Genomic DNA, 26,866 nt, shown 5'->3' with positions numbered 1-26,866 from the left:
AAATGAAAATCCTTGTACTTTTCACCTTTGTCTAGTTTTGGTTTGTTTTGTGATTTTAGGATTTTTTAAATCTCTGCATTCAGTGTAATGAATATTTTATCATTGTTCTGACAGAAAACATCCTCAAAGTTTGGAGAGTTTTGTTTCGCTCAAAATCGTATATTGCAGCGTTTCAAGATTCTACTTGGTGGTGCTTTTTCCGAAAGTTTAAGGTATAAATTAATTTCAAGTATTCTTAAATCTGTTATTATCAAACAGATAAGCTACACGTTCCACAAGTACAAAAATGCAAGTGTTTTACAGATTAAGCTCAACTTCATCAAGTGCAGGCCCAAGACTAACTTTTCACATAACTTTAAACAGCAGTAGTTGAACATATGAAGAACTAATTTAGTTAGCAGGTTTATACCATGAAGCTTAAAACAAACCTTTAGATCAAATTGACTGTTTATTTTAGTTTGCTTACTTTGTGTAATGGTGCTAGGACTTATAAAAGGTATGAGTTTGGAATATTTAGGTTAAGAACATAAATCAAAAGTGTCTGGATTCTGTTACCTCAGGTGGTCACTATGTTCTTTATTAAGAAGAGAAGGAAATATTCATATGGCAGGAGACGGTGATTAGGTACACTGGCTTTGATTCAGTACAGCACTTAGATTTCATCTTAATTGTTCACTGATAGACTTAACATATGTTTCAAATAATGCATATTCTTAACTGCTATTCTAAATCAAGAACTACTGCAATATACTAGAAAAAATCTCTTAATACATTTAGAAGAAGAACATATTGGAGTAAGAGGTAGAACTAACTTAAGGATGTTTTCCAGTGTTATTCCTTTGTGTTGTCAAAGCCTCACATCGTAGGATAGATAAACTTGAGCTTTAATAATGTCATGCATCAGTATATTAGTACACAACTGTATCAGAATTTATTCTGGTACCTTTTTCCTGATTTTTTTTCCCCTTCGGAACCTAACCAAGAATATAAGACCACTTGTTTGACAGAATTGCAGATTTTGTGGCACTTTTTCTTCTTGTTCCCAAGGATGCTAAAGATGCCTGTTTTCCTGATAACAGTACAATTACTTAGCATTTTCAGTGATACAAGGATAGATGCTGTATTTCAGCTCTTAAAAGTATTAACAGGTCACATAAACCAATTTAGATGTATCCAGGTTGGCAGCATTTGGCTCCGAAAGAGAGCTGGAGGCACATGCATGTGAGTACCACAGAAAGAACAATCAGAAATGGGGAGGAAAAGCTAGAAATTGTCATGGGCAATCAGAAGTGATTTTTTTTTTTTTTTTAGCAGAATGCCTTTGGAATTACCACAGTTCACTCAAAGATTTTTACATTAACTAAAACAATTGCAATACAAAATCTATTTTGTAGCCTTCTTAGATACAGTGTTATTTTGATTTTGGCAGGTATATCCTGATTGTTTGTCACAAGTCTTTTATGTCGCTTTCTATGAAATGTTTCCTGAATCCTCTAAATGTTTTGATGGTGATTTTAAGGATGGATCGGTAGACTTAATTTTGCAGTAGAAACCAGGTACTGGTAGGTTTTTTTCCTTCTCTGTGAGGCATATTCTGCCCAGACAACCAGCTCTGCATTTCAGTGAGAATTTATTGTGTTCCTCACGAGTAATTATATACACATATGTATACATACAAAGAAAATTCAGTACTAGGAATACTATTGTCAAATCTGGCTTTCTCTACTCAAGTGTAATAACAATAACAATGATGATGATATCTTAATTCTGATGTTGGTATATAAATATGGATAAATAGTTTAAAACACCAGCCTGGAAAGGAGAAAAAGGATCTGAGCTGACTGTCCAGGGCATTATTTCTCTTCACGGAAAAATAAAACTGCATCAGACATTTCAAAGTGTTTTTGGGAAAAGCATGTCAAGCAGAGTATGTAACCTGCTTTAATTGTTAAACTATGCTGTACAAATTTGTCCTGATGGTATCCTGTTCAGTATCCCATGGCTGACCCAGTGGAGGCAATACTGCATTCTAATTATTTATTTGTGTAGCAAGACTGACTGGACTGGACTTCCCAGTGATCAATAATGATAAAGTATTACTGCAAATATGAGACATTTCTGATAACCTGCTTGCGTTTCTATCTTTCTATCATGATACATGTTAGATATAGTTTTGGAACTCTTCCTGTGTAAGATGACTGAGGATGAAGCTAGACTTGCATTTTTCAACTGAATTTAATTAAGTATTTTTCCCCATTAAATTAGGCTCTGATGTCACTTGGGGTTTAAAAGCTTATATGTTTGAGGGAATGGGAACTGAAAATCTCTTTAGAGTTGGGATCAGGATGATAGTGAAAAGAAAGCATTGTGTTTCTAAGGTTGTATATAGACTCTAATCCAGTCCAATCATTGCCTTATGCGGTGACTGTTTTGTAGTAGCTCTTTTAGCTGTAAAAGTACTTAACTATTGCAGAATCAGCCAGCATGCATATAATCATACCCAGAGATGTAACTTAAAATTGAACTGATTTCATGCAGATTTCGTTTCACTGCTTTCTTTGTGACACTGTGTAGGAGAAGTATTCTGGAACAATCTGTGGTAAGCACATAAATGCAGTCAGGAAGGAAGCCTTAAAATTCAAGCCCTAAGCAAAATGGTACTAATTCCTGGAAAAGCTGCTGAAGGTAGTTAGGATTTTTTTGTTGTTATTGAAACAGAAGACTAGGAGATCTTCCCCAGTAACTATTTGTAGGTGGCCTTGAAGGTCTCTCTCTATAAAAAATGCTCACTTTGTACAAATATTCTTACAGGATTCAGACTGTACCTGTCCTAGAAGTTTCTATTGGAAGTTATATTATCTTACCATTAAATATCTGCATGTTTTAACAGTAACAGTTCATGATTTTTAGATTGTATGTCATTTAATATCCATTCCAAAACTTAGATTTAGAGCAGATTTCTATCTTCTGTGCTCATTTATTTCGATTTCATGACAATGTGGATTTGATTATCTTGTATGTTGAAGTTGATTGACAACTGCAATAGAAATATGTTTTTGAAGTAGATATAAAATACCGAAATATTTTCTGAAAACCTTTCTCTGTGTCAGTCAGTGTTTGTTGGGCAGAATTTTCTTTTTAGTTACAGACAGAGAAAATTGTATGTAGAAAAAGATCACCCTGAGAAATTTAATTTAGAGAAGGTTTACATACTTCAAAGTTATATATGCATCAAACCGCAAATGAGCCTTTAACTTGGAAGAGCTGGGTATACCCACAGTATACTCTGTAATATGTAACCACTATAAATAGATGATGAATAGAATTAACTGAAATTTAGTCAGACCAGAAAAAAATCTGAAGAAACTAGGAGGCTGCTGCTATGGCATAGATTCTGTATCTACATGAAACTTAAGGTATGGGAGCTGTGCAAAATTCTACTGGAATGAATATTGAAAACCACTGAATAAAGTAAATTATATATTGCTGCCAGAATAATTCAGAACCTCAACAAAACATATGCAAATGTATTAAATTACCAGAACTGGAGCAACCACAAAGTCAGATTCACCCATGTGCAAAACCAAGCAGAATCAGAAGGGAGATAGCAGAAATTGTCCTGCTTGACTGCACATACATAAATGCAATTATTTCAGTTAACAGGCTTGGATCCCAAACCTGAAGTTGACCATGGGCATAAAAATTTGCACATTGGAGACAGGAAATAAAGGGAGTTACATTATTATATTTGGAATATTCATGGCGTGATTTTCAAAATTAACATAAACTTTAAAAAAAAAAATATTTTTCAGGTTGAAATCCAAAGAAATGTGTATGGAAGAAATGGAATCTCAAAAGCTTTAAATCATACAAGTAAAGATGCTACTTCTAACATACAAGCCAGTGCATCCGCCAGTTCTACAGCAGCCTGTAAGTCTTGTAAATATTTTTAGACACGTATTGCACATTACTTTATACATTTAGGAATGAAACTTATAGCACATTGCAAAATCTAATTGTCAACAGAATTTATTAGTAAGATTTTCAGTTTGATTTGCACAAAATCAAAATGCTATAGCAATTAAAAATGAATTGTGGATTTTGATCGACTCTAAATATATATCCTCCCAATATGCTGATTCTTCCATTTTATTAAGCTATAAACAATATTTCAAGATATATAAAGAAGTTGCTGATGCTCCATCTAGTAAAATCTGCTGGTGTTGATTTGTCAGTTCCTCTAATACTAATGACAGCTACTCTTTGTTTCTACTCCTTTCTCTGGCACGTGGCTCCCATTTTCAGTATGTCTTGCGTTCTAGCCTCTTAACTTCTACCCCTTTGTCTTCCCTGTCCTGATAGATCAGCTCTTGGCTTTTATTCTTGCATACTAGCCTGCCGTTCTTTCTCATTGCCGCTATTTTAACATCTTTTCACAAGCTCTTTGTGCTAATATTGCTTCTAGCTTGCTCCCTTTCTGAACGTTATCCAACATTTTGTTTCTTTAAACTAGCCAGCTTCTCTCTTCTTCCTGCCTGAAATTACTCTTTTCCGTCTAACAGCTAAAGCCATCATTTTGTGCTACCAGTCTTCTCTTACTCCTTTTTATCTTCCTTCTGCCCCAACCATAACAAAGCAACTTTTCCCATCCTTGCCTTTTTTTCCCCCATCCTTTTTTTCTGTGGGCTCATATGCTTTTTCTGGATTTAGATCACTCCCCAGCCACCAAGGTAGGAAAACCTTATTTTTTGTTGCAAAATAATTAAAAGGAAAATATCTGGGAGAGCACTCATAAATTTACATCATAGATGTAATTTAAGGCAGTGAAGTATGTGATTTTTGACTTCCCATTTTCTAGTGTATAATCCGCTGTATAAAATAGGGATATTCATTGCCAGTCTTAAAGATAAGCTGAAGAATGATTTTAGAAATTCTTTAGTGATGAAATCTGCCTGAATACAAAAGATATCTCTGTGCAAATTTTCAAGGCTATTCACCCCACTCTGTTGATAACAGTCTTCCCACTTCCCAGCCCCAACGTTTTCCATGATATCACTCTGATGCGTTTTCTCTATACTTATGTTAAATGCTTAGGAAAAGACAGAGGGTTGTGTCTTGTATCTGTCAATGTTAAGGAGAGAAGATTTGGAACATGCTGTACTCAGAAAATCCTGAATTAGTCAAGTACATGTCAGAGGAAGGGAGGTATTCTGGCTTGTGCCATGATTCCCACAAGGCTTTCTCTTGTGGTGTAGAAGTAAGAGAACTGCATAGTTTTCTTCCCAGTGGAACAGGCTATCTAAGCAAAGAGGAGAGTTGCTCTTGAGACCTAACTGAAGGATTTAGCCTCTACAAATTAAGACAGCTTTGTAGAATGTTTGTATGGATTGACTGTGCACATCTGTGGTGTAATAAAGTGAACTATCTTACTGTCATATGTATTGCCTGCTAGCTTCCCTGAATAATTTTCCTTTTTTACTTTAGTATTTGTTTTCAAGTACAATTAAAAAATGAATGTGATTTCTTTAAAGTTGAAAGTCAGTGTTACTCTCATCAAGTTACAGTCTTGAAAGAAAATTCTTGTTTACAGGATCCATTTTTTGTGTGTTGCTTAGTTTGCAGTACAGTTTTTAGAAACAGGAATGCATCTGCGTCTTTGAACAGAGGAACATTTGGGTTTAAAAAATAATATGCTTTTACAAAACCTAAAACCAGTGAAAACATTTGCATGATTTTTATAAATTCCAATGGTTTTGTTCTGGTATAATGATATTTCCTTTTGGATCTTGATTATTGTAGCGCTTTGTTAGTATATTAAAACAAGAATATGAAACCAAGTAGGAAGTGATTATTTGTGAAGCAGGTTCAGTAAATCACCTCAGCTGTTGATTATAATAACAGTTCTGACCTAAATGAGTCTGTTTTAATGACAGTAATTTCTCCAGTCACTGAAGCTATTGTTATCTTGATGTTTCTCTCCAAGATCTAATGACTTGTTTTTTCCTATGACAATAAAATAAAAGGGAGAAGCCTTAACATTTTAGCTCTTCCTGTTACTATCCTATTCTGTGATCTTTATTGCTTAGGCTTGCAGGATGTCCACAGTTTTGTTCAATAATCACTTGTTCTCTTTTATGATGCCCGAGAAGTTAGTTGCTTGTCCAGATCCACTTTGGTGCCTAGTTTTCTGTTAAATGGATAAGAATAGGGTGTATAGGCATATTAACATATCTTGTCTTCCATTAGAATTGATTGTCTGTGGTTTCCAATTGTTCCTTTTCCTCTAAAGGTCTCATGCTGTGCAAAAATATTGCAGCAACTCCTATAGACATACACAAGCTGACCTTGTTAGCAAGCTTGAACAGAGATAGCAATCTGCCTAGGACAGTACGATGTCCTGTGTCACAGCAGAAGTCACTATGAGTGTGGGTAGAAACAGCTACATCTCTGCAGACATCTCCCCTGTTGTGGTTAGTCTGGTAATTTAAAGGAAGTGCGGGTGCATGTTTAATGTTTTAGCAGCATGTACCAGACTTAAAATTATTTTTCTTACTTATTGAATAGGATATTGAAAGTGGCTTGCTTAAAGTTGTTTAAGAAACCTGCAGCAGAAACAGGTTTCAAAGGCCAGTAGATGAACCATGAAAACTCAGCAGTCACTAGCTGATGACTTAATTCTTGTCTGTCACAACTGGTACTGTCCAAGGTAATAGTAAATTGTGTTTGGACTTAGCCAGTTGTAACTGTAAAGGGACTTGGTCCTGAATTCTGATTAAAACTACACCACATAACATTATTATTATAAAAGTATTTCTAGTGGTAATAAAAATATTACTGAATTAGTTGGAAGAATACGGGGGTGATTAGTACTGAATTGTTTAATCATTTAGTAATCTGGTTATTACAGGTGCTTTGCACAGTGGTGTTTTAAAGTACTTGCAAGAGAACTAAGAATGAGACCATATTGTACCATATCATGTCTTCTAAAGGTCATGGAAATTGTCCAGTTGTCAATTTCATTGTGTTATGGAATGTATTTACACCATTTTGCATACCTTTAATGACATACAAGATATTATACATAAACTATGAGGCAAATGTGTGATTATCTCCCTAACATGGAAAATGTGTTTTGTGTAGTTGTTCAAAGAGGTTGAACTGCACTCTAAATGGCTCTTTTAAGAAAAATAACTTTCACATAGAATCAGAGACTCATTTGGGTTGAAAGGGTGTTGCAGGTCTCTTGTCCAATCTCCTGCTCAAAGTAGGGCCCACACTGATTTTAGAGGAATTTGCTTAGGGCTTTTTCCAGTCAGGTCATGAAAACCTCTGAGAATGGAGATTCTGCAGTATTCTACAAGATTCTCCAGATGAGATTAGCTCATTTCTGTGTCACAGAGTATTTATCAGCACTAATACAAAAGACAAGTAAGTAAGTAGAACCTTGTAAATTAAATTTAAAGAGCCTGCGTAATGGAGCAGGTTCTGGGCAATGTGAAACCACGGGTGCTTATTTTTCAGTTCTAAACCACAGTCTGTTTACACTTTGTGGTATCTGTGGTAAACAAAGAAAAAAGCTAGATGAAAGCCAATACCTCTGAAGGAAAAACAAAAAAAAAATACAATTGAGAGTAGTTTTTATAGCCCACTTTGTTTGGATTTTCTTGATAAAGGTGATTAATGAGCTCGACAGGTGTATCTTTTTCTTTTCATATGAACCAGTTTTCCTCCGGTATGGTATATTGCGTGATTGTTGTTAAGCTTGGATTGTGATGTAATTGATATAAAAGGCCTTTGTGAGGATTTCTGATATCTATTTGAATAATACCTGTTAAAATCTAATAGTATTTTTTTAATCCTTTTCTTTTAATAGTTTGCTGCTGTGGATCACCACTACACATTTTCTGGTTATTATTCTCTGGTTTTAGCACTAAACTGATTTTTTTGGATACAACTGAAAAGAAATATATGTTATTTCAGAAGGAGATTTTCTAAGTTAAAGATACATTGAAAGTTGCTCAACTGGGTTGATCTGATCTTGCTTTTCTGTTCAGCTTTTCCGTTATGTACTGGAATAGAACAGCTCGGGATATATTCTAATCTTTAAGTCTGTTTGACAGTTAAAATCCAGAAGAAATGAAAGGGAAAGCATAAAAGAAAGGCAAAATACTGATTTTTCTCGAATACAGACCCTCTTCTGTTAAGTCAACATAAGGAGGGTATTGCAGCATGTAAGGCCACATGACTGTGCTGTGGAAGGATTGTCTCACTTGCACTCAGGTGTCTTTTTGTGACCCATTCACTCATAGGATGCATTTCAGATACGTCAGATGTAAAACATAAAGCAGCCTTGGCTTACGTGATAATGATGGTACTATAGTGATCCATTAGACAAAGCATATAGAAGTAAGGGCTAATTATCCTTGGGGTTCAGGAGTTGACTATATTCCTGTGTTCTTGAATTACACAATCAAATGATCTTTAGAAGAGCTTGTCTGTATCTGGATTTAATGTTGGGTTTTTTTTTGTATATATATTTTTATATTGATGTACATATTCACATTCTAATTCAAACTTCACTAAAGCTTTTAAGCACAATCTGAATGAGATTTTGTTCTTTCAGTTTTTTATTTCAAAGCTTCAACTAAGCTAGTTTAGGTCTAGAAACTTCTGCTAGTATGTTAATGTTGATCATGAGTATGAACTTTGTTTCAGTGTTTATATATTCACAGAAAGTAGTGCAGAGAGTTGTCAGTGAAAAAGTTTCTTTGATAGTACAGTCTGTTGCAGGGGTGTTAATAAATGTAGGAGTAGTTACATTTATACAGTCCTAAAATTCCATTTGGCCCTTTGAAGGCAACTGCGAGGCTGATGCGGCCCCTGGTGAACATGAGTTTGACACCCCTGGTCTATTGTGTTCAGTGAACAATAGATAACTAGCAAAAGCACAGTGAAAGTTTGCTGGTATAGCTGTATTGACAAATTGTTCTGCATAGACTCATCTATATCTACACATAAATGTTTTCCAAATTACAGGATTTATTAAACAAGTTGTTGGGTTTTTTTTAAGAAATATTTGTTAAAAAGAGTTGTTGCTGTTTTCTGAGAGTGCAGTTGTAAAGTAAGTATCTCACGTATGATAAAATGGTTGACTCTAGACACATGTAAGTAGAGCATTTGAAACCATTAGTAGTTAACTCGACTCTGTTGCAGTCATCTAGCAGCTGTTTTAGCTATTTTTTGTGATCTTTATCTAAGCACAATTATCACAATGCCGAGAAAACTTGTAAACAAACTGAACAGAATGAAATTATATAATGCATTAGTCGTGTAGGGCTTAGCTGAATGCTTTAGTAGCTGGAAAATTAGGATGTCTTTTCTTCATCAGGTCACATTGATTTTGGCTGAAGTTTCAAACTATTCATATAGGCTCTCACATATTCTGTATCTGTGAGAATAAGTTCTACCATCTGAGGATTAGTTCCAGTACCTGCTGGAACTGTAACCTTCTTTTACCTGGTGTAACTCTGAGCATGCTATGAAATTCAATTAGCAAGAGTATGTGGCAAAGATTTCTTACATTTTTGCATTGTTTCTTTTGAGATGTCCATTGTGTGATTTGCTGCAGGCTGTCATTTTTGTCTGCCATCCAATGTATGTTGGCAAGAGGCTTGTGTACTAGTCTTTGTGTCTGGTCACAGAAAAAAATTCATGCATCTCAGCCAGACCATTTTGTTATTCCTTTAGAATTAAAAGCATATGAAACAGATGCAGCTTAATAAGTATTTTTTTTATAAATAACATTTAAATAACTTAGAACAATAAAGTTCAAATACAACTTAAAATAAAGTTTAATGCTGTAACAACAGAAAAAGCATGTATAAGGGTAGAAAAACAATATTGAAAGCTGTATGCCCTAACAGGAATTATACAAAAGATAGGATATGTTACATAAAAAACCTTAATATGTCTGAATTTTCGCTTCATCGTTATATAAAATGTTAATTTGTGAAAAGTGAGATGAAGTACATTATTAATTCCTATTCTTATTTTACATACACTATTTGAAACATCTTTTAGAGCAGCAAAAGGTATTTATTTCATTAATAGATAGGAACATTTTGTAGTAAACTTAGTTTTTCCAAACTAACTCTTTTATCTGAATACAACAATAAACATTTACAAGATTATATATTTTTTTTCTGAACATATAGTTTATGTATAGGATATCAGTTTCTTGGGGGAAGTATTTAAAATACTGCTCAGCCTCCACATTTACTTCTGACTTGATAATCTGACAACTCATTCCAGCAGCCTTAAAGTCTGACATATTTTACACAACATTATAATCTGCTTATTATTATTATAGCAGCCATATTTAAGAAGCAGATAGGTTTTTTTCTTAAATAAAATATTATCAGATAATCAAGTCATGGCTTATTCTTTGGGGTAAATTAATTTAAGAAACTACCCAGTTACAATGACTAAGATAACGATTGTACAACTCTTTAGAATTTTTTACAACTTTTAGTTAGTAAATCTGGTTTTGTGTATATTTTCAAATCTTTTTCATGTAGTCTCTTAAAAATAAACATAAATGCGCAAGTCCAGCTTGTTCAGTTTCTCAGTAGTATTCCAGCCTCTCTTGATATCTCATCAAATAGTCGTCTTAAAAATAATCTTCCTGCTGGAACCAGTTCTTTATAGATCATTTGTGATTAGGATATTGCCAGAGGAAGAAAGTGGGATGCTCTGTGTTCTTTCTTTGTTTTTTTACCTTTCATGGGAACCCCTTTGTGGTTTAAAGTAACAAACATCTCCTTTCCTTTGTGTGTCCATTTTGCAGAAGCATATGTATTATAATGGTTCTCTTCAATCAGTTCTATGAAGTTGCAGTCCTCATTGCATACTTTCTGTTGAGAGTAAATAATAAAATAGAGTAAAATAAGTGCAAAGGTTTTTTTAATACTTAGATTAGGGAAGATGGGAGAAGAATATGCACTATAAACCCCACTTATTAATAATATTTTAAATTAATAAATAGGAATTCTGAAATCTGTATATTGAATATTTTAGCTTTGTCTATCCCCCCTTAGTATTCCACATTTTTAAAAAGTATATGACCTCTAAGCACTGAATTTATTAAATAGACATAAAAGTCTGCTATGGAATATATGGGATAACTGCAGGATACATTTTAATTTGTTAAGAATCTATTTTATACAAACTATACAGATGCTACATCTAAAAATATATATCTTGAATGTTGTACATTGTGATTGTACACAGAAGAGAAGTTTGCATCCATACCTTTCCATAGAGTCTTCCTGACTTGTTCATTGCCAGAAAGTATTCGCTTTCCACTCCTTTGATTGCCACTATTCCAACTGCCACTGTTCGGATTTCTAGAATACCTGCAAAGGGACACAGTAAGGGCTGAAATATGGTTGGTTGTTTTCACGTCAACTTAGGACATTTAGTTAAACTAATGTTCTGTAATACTTCTGGCTTTTAAAAAATTCTGCAGCAACTGGTCATAGAAAACAGAAAAATTATGTATTTTTTCATGTGAAGAAAGGGCTAGACTTTAAAAATCATCTCTCTGTGATCATGTCTTCACATGGCCAGTTAAAATTTTTAGGTATATACTGAAGTTGCAATGTTAGTGTAAGTAATTTTTCTGTTTTCAAAGAATCAGCATGTCTCTATCAGGCTCAGGGTTTCATTTGGGAGAATTATGTGCATAGCCATCAATGTTCACAGGGTTTGTGTAAAGCCTTTATTTTGAAGACTTGTGTAGCAGTACCGTCTCTTTGAAAGAGTGTAAACCTTAGAACTTGCGAGTGATAGAAAACAGACCACAGTGTCTTAAATAAGATAAAGTATTTGACCTTTGTATGCTTTTATGACTGATGAGAGCTGTAAAGATACATGTATTTGAATATCATTAAAAGCTGCTCTGAGAACTTATTTATTCAAACCCGAAAACATTTAGAGTTGTTTTCTACAAATTACATTATTTTCATCTTGCTGATGTATATCTGCAATAGCTTTCTGTAGTCACTATGATACATTTAAGTTACCTGCAACATAACAAAATATTCTTATGTTAATAAAAAAACCAACCAACCAAACAACTGAGCAAAGGCAGGAGGATGGTGCAAGTTATTAAAGAACATCAGGTTGTTTTCAAGCTTGAATATTGTTATTCTTTTAAGCAATAGCTTAGATTTCTGAGTTTGAGCTATTTTCCTCCACATTGAGCCACCTACAGAACTGTGTGCAGTGGCATCTGTACTGTGACTTGTTCTCCAGAATGAGGCCTTCCAAAGCCAGCCAACTCTTGGCAAATTCCAATATCTAAAGCATGGGGGAGGGAAGCGAAGGAGGAGGAAAGAGATGCTTGTGTTAGATTGTCGCCTGAAAGATGACCTTCCTCTTGAACAAAACATTTCCTTTTTTTCTCCTTCGAGTTTGTATTGACTCTTCACAGCCACCACACATGATAATAATTTTTCATTATTTAGTTTTAGAAAGGCATGAAATATCTAGGATATTTCTCCTTCCCTATACTTCTTTTAATATCCTGATGTCCTTTGCTTTCTTTACTGTTCTGTGTTCTTCCTTGGTATTACTGATGTATCAGTCCTAGCCTGTATTTCTAACTTTTTTCTTCCGGTTTTTCCTACCAGTAGATCAGTTGCCTCTTCTCATGGTCCGTGCCCTGCTGGACATTCATCTCTGAACACTTACACTTCTGTGCTTCTCTGCAATGCTAAGCCAACTTTAAGTAAAGCTTTCAGAATTCTTTGACAAGTTTCACTCTGCTGCAGGCCTAGCAACAATTCTTACAAAGAGTAATTTCTAACTGAAACTTACAGAAATTATATTAACTTTCATTTAAATTACACTTTAGAAAAACCACAGCAAGGCTGAAAAACAGATGAACATCTGCATCTAGCCAAACAAAAAACATAACAGTGGAAGGGATCTCTGGGTCATCAAGTCCAGTGCTCTGCTAGCCTGGGAATTGCATCAGATAATTCTCTTTTCATAAACTTTGCCAATACTAAATTGGAGTTGTTATTTCTTTGCCCCCAGTGTTTCCGCTGAAGGCTGTTCCAGAGTTTGATTTATTTTAATGGCTAGAGACTCTGTAGTAATTTGCAATCTGCATTTTTTCAGCGACAGCTTATATCCATTTGTTCTTTTGCCTATGCTGGCCATTAACTTAAGGAGAGGGTTTTTTAAAAAAAAAAAAAAAAAATCTGTGTTTGAGTTTTCTATTTATACAGAACTAAAAAATTGAAAGATTCAAAATGGCTTTTTAAAACAAATCATGCTAGTAGGAATTGAGATTTCTTTGAGTAAGCAGATGTTGGCTGAAGTTACAGTAGTAAAAAATACTACTGCTTTTAAAAAGGAAATGCCAAAAGCTTTTGTCCAAGGCCATATTACTACTAGAATTTTTACATTATTTTTTAGCCTTTTTTTTTTTCCCCATGAAGTAGATGGTGACATTCTTACTAACTTGTAGAAATTATTTTATTTTAGTTTTTGGTAGTAGTTTTTCTACTTTATTCTCAGTTGAGACATAAATGTCTTTCATGTGGAAACTTTGCACTATCCGTGTAGAATTTAGTATAGGATAGAAGTTGAGGATGTACAAATATTTTATAAGCCTACTGTATAGCAAATCTGAATGGCAAAATAAAATATTATCTCTCAAAGTTTCGTTCTACTTGGGCACTACGTGTGATAGATTTATTGTATTCAGATCTTTACATGGGTTTTCATCTTATTTTTTAAAATCCCATTGTGCATACAAGGCAATGCATTTCAATTAAAGACAGATAATTTGAGATTCATAAATTGTTATGTATATTCAGTACTATTTGCTATGTTATATGTGCTTTTCAGAATTTTAAGCAATTATGTGCCCCCAGAATTAGGACTAGCTCTCGCATAAGTAATATTTGACACTCTAACTCAGAGGTAATACGAAATCCGAAGAATGCTTTAGGTCTTTGAATGGCACTTCTCTAAAGATACTCTGTCCGCGCATCTCTCCATAAAGTTTGGTGAGGGAACACCACATGAACTCTCCGATAACTATGTCACATTAAAAATGTTGTGATGTTAGCAATGTTAAAGAGAGAAAACGAGACCACGGAGGGTTCAGTGGAAACAGAGCTTGCGCATTCTTGATTCTTTGCTCAGAACACATCTACCTCAGAGTTAAATGGCCTATCATAAACTGCATGCACTCATTTTTCTGTTCCAAGTTCTAGGTCATGTCTGTTCTGATGTGTCTTTATGTGTCCCTGAAGGAGAACCGAAACATGATTTTTTTCCATTTTCAGCAAGGCATTTATGCAATTTCGGTCTCTGAGGCAGCATCTCACGTGCACTTTTGTATTTGATGTGCAAGTGATTAATCACCGAGTTCCTCTCTCTGTATTAAGGCATATGACACAAGTTCCTTGAGCAATAAGACAGCATACTGTAAGCTCCCTTTTCTTCCTCTGGAGGCTATGCCTCAGTAATTCTTCTGTTCATTTCAGAAATGTAGTGTTGCTGCTATTCATTATATATTTTTTCTTTAAATTAAATAAATTATATAGAAAATGGAAATACAATTTTTAGCAAACTGGGAAAAGTAAGACTTTACTGTGTAGTTAGAACTGTGATAGCTGATTTTACCTGAGAATTTGATGTATCATCTTTCAGTATATAGTCTTTTGTATGAAACTCACTTGTTTTGTTATACACAGAAAGTTTATTAGGTTATCTGTGTCAGCATTGCAGTTGAATCACATGCTTAAATTTATAATCCGATATCAGAGGTTCCTCACAGACCAGGAAGAATGATTTTTGAGTGATATTCAATTTAATACAAACAGAGATTTCAGTACTATAACTGTTTTACAAGGTGCTTCTGAATGTACAAGATTTATAAGGTGACCAGCTTTTTCCTGCACACCTATGATGCGCTACATAATTGTCAAAGCACAAATTCTTTGATGAACTAGCTAGTTAATACTCAGCTTGATATATAAACGCTCAATACAAATTTTGAGATTAAAGAGACATGGTATCTACCAATTACTATTTCATATTTAAATATAAAAATGAACTTTTATATTATATCATCATTATAGCACCAAACCAGGAAATTCCTAAAGGATATACCAAAGAATAAAATGATAAATCCATAAAATAGAGAAAGTGAATTGTATTTTTCCCCTCTTTCTTTCATTTCCTTTCAGTATCTCTATTAAGTCAAGATAACACATTATATGACGCTATATGACATAGTCATATTGGTCTGTATTTTGTATGTGTTCCTGGCACTTGATCATTGTAAGAGAAATTACATCATGGCAAATAGACATTAGGATGCGTTGTTGCATATAGGAACCTAAGCCATCAGTAGGTGTCAAGAGGTGATAAAACTGTTCAACCAGAATTTTGGCCAGCTGTATGTATTTCCTGTTTCTTCTATTCTTTCTGTAATCATCTGCTACTGGTCATTCTTGCCAACCGGGCGTTGGGCTAAATTAAATTTGGATCTGAGTTGATATGGTTATTCTTATTCTCTTAGTGTATATGGTTTGTTATACACTTGTGACTGTTCAGCCAAGTCTGTGAATCTGATCTTTTTAGTTAGGTTTTCTTTTATTTTTTTTAAACCCTCTTTTGATTGTTTGTCTGTTTTGAAATTCTGCGTCACTGCAATGTCTTTAATAAGACTAGCCAGGAACATTTTGTGTACTGGAAAGTAACCCAATAATTTCATTTTTCTATAAATGCAGGAAGAGCTTTGCTTCTGAGTAATTGATAGTATTAAAATCATCAACAAAACAGTAATATACACTAAAAATTAGCTTTATAAGGATGGTAATTAAGCAAAACTCACCAAGGCTAGAGAGTGTATATTCTAGTATACAATTTTTGACTGCCTTTAGACATGAACTGAATTAACATGTATTAGTTTCATTGCCACTCTACTGTGAACCTAAGTGTAGCTGAGCTTCAGTGTTCATGCTAATTCTTGTTAGCTGGTTCATTGGAAGAAGGTTAATCTCTATATCCGTAGAAGAGTGATAATAGAAGTAAACCTACTATGTTGTGTTTGTAGACCATTTTATACATAAAGACAAAAAAATCTGTCGTCATTAAAGTGAATAGTAAGATTTCAGCTAACTCAGTAGAGTCAGGATTTTATCCCTAAGGTAGTTCCTTCAGTGAGGCAGGAGAGGTATAGTAAGCTAAAATATTTTCAGAAAAAAACCCAACACAGAAATAGAGAAAATTGCTGAACAGGCACGCATGTGAGATTTGTCTGTGCCAGTTTTTAAGTGTTAGTTTATGTAGCACCACATACTTCCGAAAAATTATAAAGAACTAAAATCTTCCTTTGGAAGTATAAAGTTCTAATTCTTTCAATCTCTGTTCATGAAAAGAAAAAAGTCACCAAGCTCGGATGGGAAAGAGAAAATTCTCATGTGTAGACTGTTTCATTGAAATCCTCTTTTAATAATCTAATAACCAAAATTACTTTAAAGACATGCTTAAATTGGTAGATACTGATGATGAGAAGTTCAGAAGGCCAAACTTTAACAAGGTCTTAAATATCCTCCGTTTAAAAATGAAAATGTAAACTGTGTTTTTTAGTTACTTTATGTAAAGCATCCACATAGAAGTTCAGAAGAGGTTTAAGAGAAGACTGGAATATACCACAAAGTAATTGGGAAAGAAATCAGATTAAATCCATAAAAAGGAAAAAAACCCAAAAACCCAACCCTGAAAATGGGCATAGAAAATTGAAACCAACTGTAATTTCTATAAAATCAGCATGAAATTCCAAACAATTTTATATGGTTGCATGGTCAGTGTATCAAATGTAGCTTGAAATTCCTGTAGTGAATGAAGTTTCCTACAGACCTGAAATTCTGTCCAGTGTATATAAAATACAGTCAGCTGATATGGGCTTTAGTTTCTCGTTAGAAGAAGGTGACTGTGGATGCTGGCAGCAGGCTTTTTAACTGCTTGGTGCAAATTAAATGACAGTTGATATAAAATCCAGTAGGAAAAAAAAAAAAACTAAAAGAAAAAGAAGAAACAAATCAGCCCTTTAGGTTGACACAACAGTTTTAGTGGGTGAAATATGTTTTGTTTTTTGGAGACATAATAAATAATGTGAGTTCCCTGGCATTCTGGAAGACAGGACAGTACCTCGGGCTGGAAATTTATGTAGAAAAATAGGCATTTAACCACATCATTGATATAAAATTGAGCATTCTCATGTGAGATAATTATTTCCTGGCAAGTGGTATCTGATAATTTTGTTTTTAATCACCTGCTATTAAGTATATTTTTCTGATTTAATTAATATTTTCACACTAACATTATCATGTTATTTTTATTTGTTACTTTTTTTGCTTTGACAAAACAATGATACTGTGACATTTTATTTGCTTTAACAAATATTTGCTTTTATTGCTCCACATTCTGTTTGCAGATTATATTAAACTGATTTCTAACTGTATGCAGCCATATCTGGATAGGCATCATTTGTTTGTGTTTGCCCATAATATCCTCAAATAACAATATCCTTTCTGTAACAAGGTAGTAAGAGCCTTGTGATTTAGCAAAATCGGGGCATTTTGTCTTTAATCATTTTGCAGCCAAGAGGCTGAAAGAGCAATTGCAATTCTTGCTTCTGAGAGCTGTAAGGAAAGGAGTAGGTGCAGCACATGACATCCAGCAGGTGGTAACAACCTGTGCAATGAGTCTTTGGAAAAGAAGAGAGAGCAGAACCACCCAGCTAGATGTCTTTTTGCATGCTAGAGAGCCACCCAAGTATGTTGGGCGATAAGATTGTTCAGGAGGATTTCGGAAGAGGTTTTGACGTGCGCATTGTGTTCAGTCCCTCATCAGCTGGCTCTTTTTCCAGACATTTCATATGTTGCTGACATCCCCTCTGTATCTATCTCATAATGTTTCTGCTCCTCCTTGATTTGTTAGTCTTAGAGTTTCTATAGCTGTTAATTCAAAGAGAAATTTTGGCATTCAGCAAGGCCGACAGCAACTTCATGCCTATAATTTTCTGTTCTGTTAGGTACATATGTTATGAGAAAATGTTTAAGGTAAGATGGAAACTGCTAAGAAAACTAAATGCTGGAAAGAAGGCAATAAGCAGTAAATGAAAGAAAAAGGAAAGAAAAGCAAATGTCCAGAAGCTAGTTATTAATATTATTTCATGTTCTCATTCTTTCCTTTAAAAAAAAAAAGCTAACAGATAGTATATCTAGTGCTGATTTTATAAAATATTCTAAATGGTTTATAATACTAAATTTTGTGTAATATTTACAGCATTTTATTTCTTGTGGCCTCTCTGTGCACTGGAGTTAAAAAAAACCCAGTTTGTTCGTGATTTTTAGGGCTAGGGAGGCTGGCACTGACAGTTAAGCACTTGTGAGGAACGTGTTTATGAAACACCCTTTCCTAGGCAGAATTGACTTAAGTTAAAGTATGTGGAATCTCAAATGCGGAAAGAGGGGGTGGAAAAGACTTGGATGGAGAATAAGTCTAAACAAAATGAAACTTCCAAATTTCACTGACTTGTGTTTCTAATTAATTAAATTTGGAGCATACATTTATGAGTTCAAGTGACCTTTGCAGATGACTCAAGGCCAACAAAAATGCTCTCGTCATTGCTTACAAGATAGTGTTTAATGGTATTTAATGTAATTTGTTCTTTTGTTCTGGAATGTAATAAGTTAATGTTTGTGCTTCTTAAAGCAAGAAAATATGAAACATAATGGTCAATCATACAGTATTTTGGAAAACTTTCATGGCGTTATTAGCACATGCCTGCATTCGGTGAGTCATCACAGTAGTATCATAGAATCATAGGATCATTTCAGTTGGAAGAAACCCTCAGGATCATCAAGTCCAACTATAACCTAACCAACTCTAGCACTAAACCATGTCCCTAAAAACCTCATCTAAAAGCCTTTTAAACACCTCCAGGGATGATGACTCCACCGCTTCCCTGGGCAGCCTGTTCCAACACCTGACAACCCTTTCTGTGAAGAATTTTTTCCTAATATCCAATCTAAACCTCCCCTGGCACAACTTGAGGCCATTTCCTCTTGTCCTATCTCTTGCTGCTTGGGAGAAGAGACCAACACCCTGCATACTACAACCTCCTTTCAGGTAGTTGTAGACAGCGATAAGGTCTCCCCTCAGCCTCCTTTTCTCCAGGCTAAACGGCCCCAGCTCCCTCAACCGTTCCTCATAAGACTCGTGCTTCAGGCTCCTCACCAGCTTCGTCGCCCTCCTCTGCACTCTCTCTAGTACCTCAGTGTCTTTCTTACGATGAAGGGCCCAAAACTGAACACAGTATTCTAGGTGGGGCTTCACCAGCGCCAAGTACAGTGGCTCGATCACTTCCCTAGTCCTGCTGGCCACACTATTCCTGTTACAAGCCAGGATGCTGTTGGCCTTTTTGGCCACCTGGGCACACTGCTGGCTCATATTCAGCTGGCTGTGAATCAACACCCCCAGATCCCTCTCTGGAGGGCATCTTTCCAACCACTCTTCCCCGAGCCTGTAGCGCTGCCTGGGGTTGTTACGACCCAAGTGCAGGACCTGGCGCTCGGCCTTGTTAAACCTCATACAACTGGCCTCAGCCCAGTGATCCAGCCGGTCCAGATCACTCTGTATGGCCATCCTACCCTCTAGCGGATCAACACTCCCACCCAATTTGGTGTCATCTGCAAATTTACTAGGGGTGCACTCAATCCCCTCATCCAGATAATTGATAAAGAGATTAAACAGAACTGTCCCCAATACGGAGCCCTGGGGAACACCACTCGTGACCGGCCGCCAACTGGATTTGGCTCCGTTCACTACAACTTTTTGGGCCCGCCCCTCCAGCCAGTTCTTTATCCATTGCAGAGCACACCCATCCAGGCCATGAGCTGCCAGCTTCTCCAGGAGAATGAGATACGTTCATTAGCTGGGTTATTACACTTGAAATGTTTTTCCAGAGGAGACTATCAGTATTTGTTTTCTGAAAGTAAATGAATACTTTTGTGGCATATTTTTGTAAGTCATTGCTTTCAGGAAACTTTACCCTCTTCTATCTCTTTAAAAATATAGTGTGTATATTGTGAAGTATTTGTTTGTGCTTAAATTATTTTGATTCTCAATAATATTTTTAATGGTTGTGCCTTAAACTTCATTTTAGCTAGAGCAATTTGTGTGCTCATTCTCTCTCAAATATAAAATCTAATGGTAAAAAATGTACTGCAAAAAGGTATTAATTTAAGAGATATTGTAATAGGATTTAATTATTCTTTTACCCTTCCCCATTATTAAATTACAATTGATAGAAAGTAGAATTTGCATTTGTATTTTGTACTCTTCTTAGCAAGAGAGTGCAAGAGCTTCCCAGATGGTACCTCATAGAAATTGTTTGTAAGTAGAAATAGATATACAAGTATATGTTATAATGATTTTCAAAGCAGAAATGAGATTTTCTGTCTATTTTCTGTCTATGGATATGATATTAATGAACAATTAATTATGGTAACAGAAAACAAGCTGCTACATAAATTCACTATCACTTTCTTTTTTATCTGTCATATATTTGCTTCTCCTTGTGATACTCAGGATTTGGATTTATGGCATAAACACATATAAAATATGTTATTATTTATGGCATGGACCAATAAGAAAGGCTAAAAAGCTTTTAGTTAAAGGCTTTGTACTGTATCCATGTTTGCATTTGCCATGCATATGGAGACTAACTGAAGCACTCTAGATATGAATATGACTGTAAAAATGATCTGCACATAAACAATGGATCTGTCAGGGATTTTCAGTAGAACCATTGATGCTACTGCTTCAGTGAGGTGCCAGACATCTGGATATTATGAACAAACATTCAAAGCACTCAAAACTCCTGGTTTTGTCCCATACGTAATTTCCAAGCAGGAAAAATTGCAGTTGTCTGAGGAAACATGATTAATGATTAACGAGAGATATTCCTTGAGGACTGGATGCAGCATATTGTTCATGCATCCTCAAGTAGCAGAATTTGCTTATAAGATTTAGTCTGTGTGCAGAATGTGCTTAATTAAGCATAAGCAGGTGATGTTTAATTAACTTTTTGAGATTCATTGGGCACAAACCCAGTAGGCATACTGTATTAAAAAAAATGAATGAATTGCTAAACAGAAGTCCATCAGGGTATTTATTTGTACTTTGGTGTATTTTCATGTATTGATCATTTTAAAGATTTCTTACTTGACATTACATTATCCATAAATTTCTCTGCCATTTGCCAGTTCTACAAACTGATTGATACATGCATTGCTGGATAGAATGACTCTATAATAAACCATTGTCCTGGTGGTATTCAACAGCTGACGGTTAAGTTAGTTATGGAATTTGAGCCATGTCAAGGTTTCTGAAAGAAACTGCTAACTTCCTAACTCTGTGAAGATAGTATAAAAACGCAAGATGAGAACCAAACAGAAGAGAGAAGGTACAGCAGGGAAGCAAATGACTGTTGAGAAATGCTGTTATTTTACTTACAAGATCTGTTCTTTGCATGTGTACTTGGACTTGTGAGTGTTTACCTTTATGACAGAAAAGGAAGGCATAAGCCAATTTCCACTCTTAAGTCTGCATTGTTCAAAGTATTTAAACAGTTTCACGTGCATTATCAAATATATAATCTGGCCTTCTGAATATGTGTTACTGGAACCACAGCACGAAATGTAAAGTCTGGTTTGAACTTCCAGATTCATGTTTAGGAAATACAACTTTCTTTTTACTTACAAATTTACCACATTTAATCTGCAGTGGGAAATGTTAAAAGCCACAGTACCCTTTCTAGTTACTTTTCAAAGTGAATAAACGTAAAGCAGTGCTCATCAGTTTACAACACTCAGTAAAGCTTACCCTCACTAATTACTGTAGTGAGGATTTCAGCCACCATGTTGCAGTGAATTATTGCTGAAGAGAAATAGCTTAGAATTTTGTACAACCTGGTTTAGCCTCAGTTTTATATTAACACTCTGCTAATGTTGGTGAGTTAGTTTGTAAATCAAATGCTTCATTCTTCATTGAAAATGGTAGTGTGATAAGAATTGGTCTAGGATATTCTGACTCTAAATTGACTTCTTTCCTTCTGTGTATGTCTCTGGAAAATTAGCACTTTGAATCACTGTCTTTCCAATATTTCTCTTGATTTGATATTCAAAACAAAAAGGGTGTGACATTTTTCTCTGAAGTAGGTTCTAAAATTATGGAACTTTTGAATTTAGATGTCTGACTTGTGAATAACAGTATATAGTAACACCTGAATAACACACTGCCCCAGGCATTCACTTGTGAATTTCTCATTAAACTTATTAAAATGCCTCACTTTGCTGATCTCCACTGTGCATTTCGTATAAATTTATTTTCTTGATCAGACCTTTATACAGAATGTAGTAATTTTTCATTTTTGCAGGAAACTATTTTCCTCCAATAAAAATTGCCTTGGAGCTAAACATATGGTTATAATGAAAAATAATATTATTTTTTAGAATTAATAATGTCGTAATCCTCAGTCTGAAAAAGTACTCTCTTAGTACAGCGTTAATAATTTACTGATATTAAAAATGGAAAAAAGGGTGGAGTGACTGTTTACAAAATATAATTGTAGCAGAAAGAAGCAAGTAAGAAAATGGCCAAGCAGTAAGAAAATTAATGATTTAATAGTTTAGAGCTAAATTTGTACAAAAAATACTTTCCCTACAGCTCAGATGAAGGATATTTCTAGTATTTAAATATTCGGTGCCAATTTCACTAGAATAAATCTTCTTTCCAAGCTTTGCAGTCTTTTAGAATCTAGCTGCAAAATAGCAAATGTAAATGCAAAATGCTGCTAATTAACTTTTTCACAGCAAAATGAGATACATCCATTTAGTGGTGCAAAACTTTCCAAATTTAGAGTTTCAGTGCCTACAGCTATTTTGATTGTCTGAAACTTGGAAAATTCCAGATAGGACTAGAGCCTCCTGTCTCTCCAAATTCTTCACTGATGTAAAAGTGTTTAAATATATTAATTTGTTCTTTGATATTAGTTACTATGCTATTTTGTGTTTTCATCTAGTAAAGAGCTAGTGTTTTGGTGTCTTGCCCCAACATCATTGCTGATTAAATTTCCTTCCCCCTTTCCTGGGTATAATTAGTGAACAGAGTTGACATAAAATAGTCATGTCATTTCTATGGAAGACTTTTTCTTCTGTTTTTCTAAGGAAGACAGGAGTTCATATTCACATACCTTTTCTGTATATAGGAAACAGGATGATTCATTATCTGAATTGTGTTCTGAAGAACTTCAATTCAGGTGCATTTCATGTGCTGCTATTGTTTATTACCTGTGTAATGTGGCTACAGGCAGTTGCAAAGATGTCCTAAATAGAACATGACACTGTGTGCTGGACTTACTTTGTTAAAGGGGGCAAAAATACATCTCAGACATAACCTGTTCTTTTTTATATGAAGTATTCCAGCTCTTTTGTTCTGCAAATTGTACTGTATCCAGCCATTCCTGTGCCGGCTTCTCTAGTCCCTGAAACAGGCTTGACAGAAGAAATAGCAGAGCTGTATTCTGGGGACAAACTGAATCTAAGAACTGCCTTCCTGTTCTTTCAGGATAATTTAGCATTATCCATTGTTGACAATCATTACTAAAAGCTATTATTAAATGCATATAGAATGATCATAATTGCATTCTCGGTGCTGAAAACTGTATTATCAGTTTAAATATAAAGTAAAATGCATTTTTAATACTGAAAATGTTCCCAGATATTATGAAAATGTAGGGCAAGCACTACCCAACTGAATACATTTTAGTTTGATTTCCAAATCAGATCTTCTACTTGGTGCAGGAGCAGCTGAAGCCAGACATCTGAATATACCAATTAGAGCGTCTAGAAGAACACAAGCAGGCAGTACGTAATTCCTTTCAAGGTACAAAATGCAAGAAGCTGCTAAGAAAATCATACTAACCCCTTGCTGCACCACAGAGTGGGAATTGATAGAAACCATCTGGCTCACTCTTTCTGCCTTCAAAACACTACTGGACATGTATTTATATGATATGGTCTCTCAAATTGTTCTGGTTTGCTGCCGACAAATAATTTAGATTTAGTTGAACTTTCAAAATCTATCTTAGACCAAACACTGAAATATAAACTCATAGAAGAAAATGTAAAAATTCTCAAAATAAAAACCAATCTAATAATTTAATCCAATTCTGAGAAATAAATAAGGAGTTTTGATGTCTTTCCTGTCTTCCTCAGTACAGGGATCAAAATGTGTGTCAGTTATCCAACAATCTTTTTTTTTTTTTTCCCCGAATAGCTTAATAATTCCTTGTCTTAATTTTGCCTAATGTCATTAATTTACTTTTAGTTACGCAGTATTTTTACCAGTCTAAAAACTCTGTCTGATGAAAGCGTGACTTTAGGGAAACTGAACAGTTAACAGAGCATAGCATTAACCAAATTATATGAAGAGTTTTTTTTAAACTTTTTTATTAACTTTAACACACTTTTATTATGTATTATTCATTTGTACACAACTCAGTTTCTCATTGGTTTTGTTCTAGTTTTTATAGCCCTGTGTGGGAATCAGTGCAGTTATGTTTCTTTCAATTAAATTATCATTGTTTACATCAGCTGAAGTTATATAAAAGGGGCATATAAAAGGAAAACGATGAAGTTAGAAAGCTGTCTTGGGTTGTTATCCACTGTTCCTTTGCATTATCACCAATTACCCTACTTACAGGCTAGTTTAAAAGGAGGATTTTCGTATGTACCTAATGCTGCTTAACTCCGCCTTTAGTTACTGAAACATTCTTAAAAACCTAGCCTTTAGTCCCTTAGAAGATCAAGTCTCTTAAAAAGATTCTTTAAACATTTTGATGGAAATTGTCCTAAAAAAATTAAATTAAATTTTAAAACGTTAGTAAAATAAGTATCCCATACCAGTTGTCTCTCAGTTAACCAGAGGAAAGCATTTTAAATGTGATAAAACTAGGTCACTTTCTTTACCAACTACGGAAAGTTTCTTGTCGCCCTGACCTGCAGGAGAAAGGGTGCGAGCTCTACTGTGCCTGTAAACTGGCTCTCAGGGCACACAGGTACTAATATATTACTCTATTGTGACAGTTTATAATAAAGTTATCTGTGACCAGGCTGTTAAAGGACTTAATATCTTAAATTCAGATCTATCCTGGCAGCCATATTATTATATTCCAAATTTCCATCTCTGACAATAATTGAGCAACCTGTTTGATAGACTGCAGTGCAGTGCACTGGCGTAAGCATCAAGGCAGTTTTCTCTTGATCTTGAGACAAAAGGAGGATTTCATACCACTCAAGCATTTGATAACAGCTTCAGATGGGCTTTTGGGAATGCTTCACTTTTCAATTTATCTGCTACAATTTGCATAATTCTTATTTTGCCTTTATGGGTCTTGGTGTCATGAAGTTTTGATGAGCTCCATAGAAGTAATACATAAGCAATCTGTAGCAGAATATACGGACCCCTTTAAAATCTGGAAAACTGCTGGTCTATGCTTTGTAGATATTTGAAAACATGCATTTCAGCTAATGGGCTTAAACAGCACCTTGTTCAAGCAGGGAAGAGTAAAATGTTCTTTGTGAGGAAGCAGAGTAACGTGGTAGATATTTCTTCCACAGGTTCAGAGTGCTAGAGGGCTTAGATGGAGTTTAGTGGGTTTTTAAGATGAGACTATGGGCTGAGTAGCAGAAGCTATATGTGCGAGTAAAGGGTTTGAAGCTCTTACATTTTTATTTTGTGGAAGATTTGCATTAAGTTTGTATAATACTGTGATTGGTAGACTCAGGTGCAGGCCTTTTTTGATCGTGCATTGCATTTATGATCATTTCTACTTCTGATGGTACAGTTCTGTCCTAGTGCTTGTAACACAAAAGTAAGAGTTTACTGTGCTACATTGGACTCCACAGGAAATTTTAGCATTGCCTTGAAAACCATGAAGTTACAACAGCACAGAGCTTGGCTGTAGCCATAGTGGTGTGTCCTAAAATATATACAACCAACCTGTTCTTGGTAAAGAATTTGCTATGCTTTTTGCTCTGACTGGAACAATTATGACTATTCCAAGCACTTTGAGTGGTGAAGAAACCTTTTTTTCCTTTGCATAAAATACTTGTGACTTCAGCTATATTGCAACAAGGACCTGGAGAAAAAGTACTAAAGTTGACTGAGAAGACAATTCTTTTTTTACCACAAAAATGAAAGTGCTTCTGCTGTTCTTGACTTGGTCTTTTTGTGCCACCTCAATTCCTCCATGACTATCAATGTATTCTTGATTCATATGTGAATGCAAATATTATATGGTAGGAAAAAAATTACCAAAAAAAGTTTCTGTTTTTACTATTAAATATATATTCAGTATAAATAATGCAAACAGTTTCTACTCAGTATAGAAATGTGGATCTGTGATTTTAATATAGCTCAAAAATTAGAATAAAGTTCCATTTATATATTTCATACAGAAATATAAAATTGCACATATATTTGAAAAGTGATAGCTAATTATTTCAAGTTGAATATCCTAAATTGGGCATATTCTGGTGTATTGTACTCTTAAGCCTGTATCTTAAGTAGAATAAATAGAGATAACAACATTATACCAAGATAGATGTTGTTAAGATACAGATAAATCATTCTGACTTGAAAGTCAGGAAAAGATTAATGGTGGAACAGGAATTTCACTTTTCTTTATGCCAGTCTGTATTACCAA

At 34.7% G+C, this 26,866-nt stretch overlaps 1 protein-coding gene across 4 annotated transcripts in view; it reads right to left on the bottom strand.

Annotated features, from left to right (window-relative positions):
• Window positions 1-10,194: 10,194 nt before the first annotated feature.
• Window positions 10,195-26,866, bottom strand: part of FGF7 (fibroblast growth factor 7) — a 29,823-nt gene continuing 13,151 nt past the window's right edge. For all 4 annotated transcript variants that reach the window (XM_065641975.1, XM_065641974.1, XM_065641977.1 and 1 more), the window contains exons 3-4: window positions 11,311-11,414; window positions 10,195-10,913 (exon numbers count right to left, since the gene is read on the bottom strand). In XM_065641975.1, the coding sequence (XP_065498047.1) occupies window positions 10,719-10,913; window positions 11,311-11,414 (299 nt within the window). In that variant the 3' untranslated portion in view covers window positions 10,195-10,718. The remainder of the gene's footprint in view (window positions 10,914-11,310; window positions 11,415-26,866) is intronic.

Source organism: Caloenas nicobarica, chromosome 10 (genome assembly GCF_036013445.1).
Source record: "Caloenas nicobarica isolate bCalNic1 chromosome 10, bCalNic1.hap1, whole genome shotgun sequence".
In the NCBI taxonomy this organism is placed as follows: domain Eukaryota; kingdom Metazoa; phylum Chordata; class Aves; order Columbiformes; family Columbidae; genus Caloenas; species Caloenas nicobarica.
The sequence above is the reverse complement of the archived record's forward strand: the minus strand, read 5'-3'. Positions and strand labels throughout refer to the sequence as shown.